General features: G+C 65.4%; 1 protein-coding gene across 1 annotated transcript; it reads right to left on the reverse strand.

Annotated features, from left to right (window-relative positions):
• Positions 1-13: 13 nt before the first annotated feature.
• Positions 14-1,180, reverse strand: BBK36DRAFT_1145763 (hypothetical protein; the record flags this gene model as incomplete). Its single annotated transcript, XM_024893776.1, has 1 exon — positions 14-1,180. A coding segment is annotated over one exon (1,167 nt), but the record flags the coding sequence as incomplete, so codon positions are not given.

The raw sequence follows: 1,180 nt of genomic DNA on the forward strand, positions 1-1,180 counted from the left end.
GGTAGTTGTACACCTGGGTGACGAAGTCCTCGCCAAACTCTTGCAGGATCTTCTCGTCGCGCTCGGCCTGGGCCTTTTCCCGCTGCAGCCGCTCGCCGAGGCCGTTGAGACCGTTGCCCATGTCGGCATCGCCGCCTTTGCGCTCTTCGGCACCGTTCTGGTGCTGATGGTGCTGGTGCTTGGGATGCAACTGCGGCTGTGGTTGGGGTTGCTGCTGCTGCTGCGGCTGGTGAGCGGAAGAGCCCCAGAGCCCGCCGGTGCTCGACGTCAGGCCCGACGACGCAGAGTCGGACGAGGAGAAGATGGACGCGGGCTCCTCGCTGATGACGCTGGTGACGCTGGCGTCGACGACATCACATGAGCACTGCGTGTCCGGGAAGCTGGGGTGGGTGGGCGTCTGGATCAGTTTGGGATTGTGCAGATCCGGGGGCACGATGCATCCTCCGGTTGATTCCGACCTGCAGCAGTACCCCCTCCAGAGCCCGGCCTGGCCCGGCACCTCCCGCGCGCGGTCCTCAATCATGTGTCCTTCAAAGGTGTCCTCGGGCTCGAGGGTGGTGAACTTGGGCGACGGGCATCGTCGAAAGACGAGGTCCTTGCCCAGCATGGGGGGAGACGGGCCCTGGCGCAACTTAAGCAGCTTGGGGTCGGGATCGGGAACATGTCGGAAGCCTCCAAACGGCTTGCCAAAGGGCCCAGGTTCCTGGCGGCCGGGGCGGGGCTCAGCCGGCTGGGCTGAAGGATCCGTCTGGGGGGACGAAGCGACGAGCTTGGCCTGTGCCTGGGCTGCGGCGCGATTGGCCTCTGCCAGCGCTAGCTGGAGCTCGGCCACCGATGACCGGCGAGAGTCGGTTGGCAGCAAGGGCTTGGTCGTGGTCCACAGGAGATCGGGAGGGGACGGCAGCTCCATCTTGTCCAGATCAGAGTCGGATCGGATGAGGGGGCTGTCGGCAGTGGCAGCAGTGGCACCGGCAATAGGCTGCGGAGAAGCAGCAGCAGCAGCAGCAGCGGCAGCATCGAGGTCATCCTGCATCACCACTGCTACCTCGTCGTCCACGTCCATGCCGTCCCCTCTGTCCTGCTCCAGCCGCGCCGCATGCTCCTGCATGTGCTTATGCCACCAGTTCAGCCCCAGGTTGGACGATTTACGTCGGAAGCGGTACTGGCCGGCCTCGTCGTC

This window comes from Trichoderma citrinoviride, assembly GCF_003025115.1.
Source record: "Trichoderma citrinoviride strain TUCIM 6016 unplaced genomic scaffold BBK36scaffold_442, whole genome shotgun sequence".
Lineage (NCBI taxonomy): Eukaryota > Fungi > Ascomycota > Sordariomycetes > Hypocreales > Hypocreaceae > Trichoderma > Trichoderma citrinoviride.